Consider the following 599-nt stretch of genomic DNA (forward strand, 5'->3'; position numbering starts at 1 on the left):
GTCTCTAACAAGAGTAGGTACCTTATCCCTCTCCCTGTCTCCAACAAGAGTAGGTACCTTACCCTTTCTCCCTGTAATCCAACAAGAGTACGTACCTTACCCCTCTCCTTGTCTCCACCAAGAGTAGACACCTTACCCCTCTCCCTGTCTCCAACAAGAGTAGGTACCTTACCCCTCTCCCTGTCTCCAACAAGAGTAGGTACCTTACCCCTCTCCCTGTCTCCAACAAGAGTATAGGTATCTGTAGATCGGCTTACCCCCTTGTTATGATCTATAGTACACATTTTCTTTCCTCCAGCGCACGACACAAATACGAATAGGTAATCGTGATAAGGAAATACTCGTGCTAGCACATCATCGATCGAGCAGTTAACGAGTCAATAAACAATCAATAATCCACGAACGCACTACCGACGTGTCGCTCACACCCACGCTCACCTCAGCGACGTCTCTGACTGCCGCGCCCCCTGGCGGGACCTGCTTCTACTGCCTCCCTGCAAGACGAACGCGTTGAGATGTTATTTGGTCATCCATCTATAGAAGGAACCTGTGTTTGTGTGTGTGTGTGTGTGTGTGTGTGTGTGTGTGTGTGTGTGTGT

At 49.2% G+C, this 599-nt stretch overlaps 1 protein-coding gene across 1 annotated transcript in view; it reads right to left on the reverse strand.

The window, feature by feature from the left end:
* Positions 1–434: 434 nt before the first annotated feature.
* The window catches only part of LOC106807263 (glutamate receptor ionotropic, NMDA 3B-like), a 15,002-nt gene continuing 14,837 nt past the window's right edge, over positions 435–599 (reverse strand). Inside the window, exon 6 of the mRNA XM_014809558.1 lies at positions 435–494. Within this exon, the coding sequence (XP_014665044.1) occupies positions 435–494 (60 nt within the window). The remainder of the gene's footprint in view (positions 495–599) is intronic.

Source organism: Priapulus caudatus, unplaced genomic scaffold, assembly GCF_000485595.1.
Source record: "Priapulus caudatus unplaced genomic scaffold, Priapulus_caudatus-5.0.1 Scaffold204, whole genome shotgun sequence".
NCBI classification, from domain to species: domain Eukaryota; kingdom Metazoa; phylum Priapulida; class Priapulimorpha; order Priapulimorphida; family Priapulidae; genus Priapulus; species Priapulus caudatus.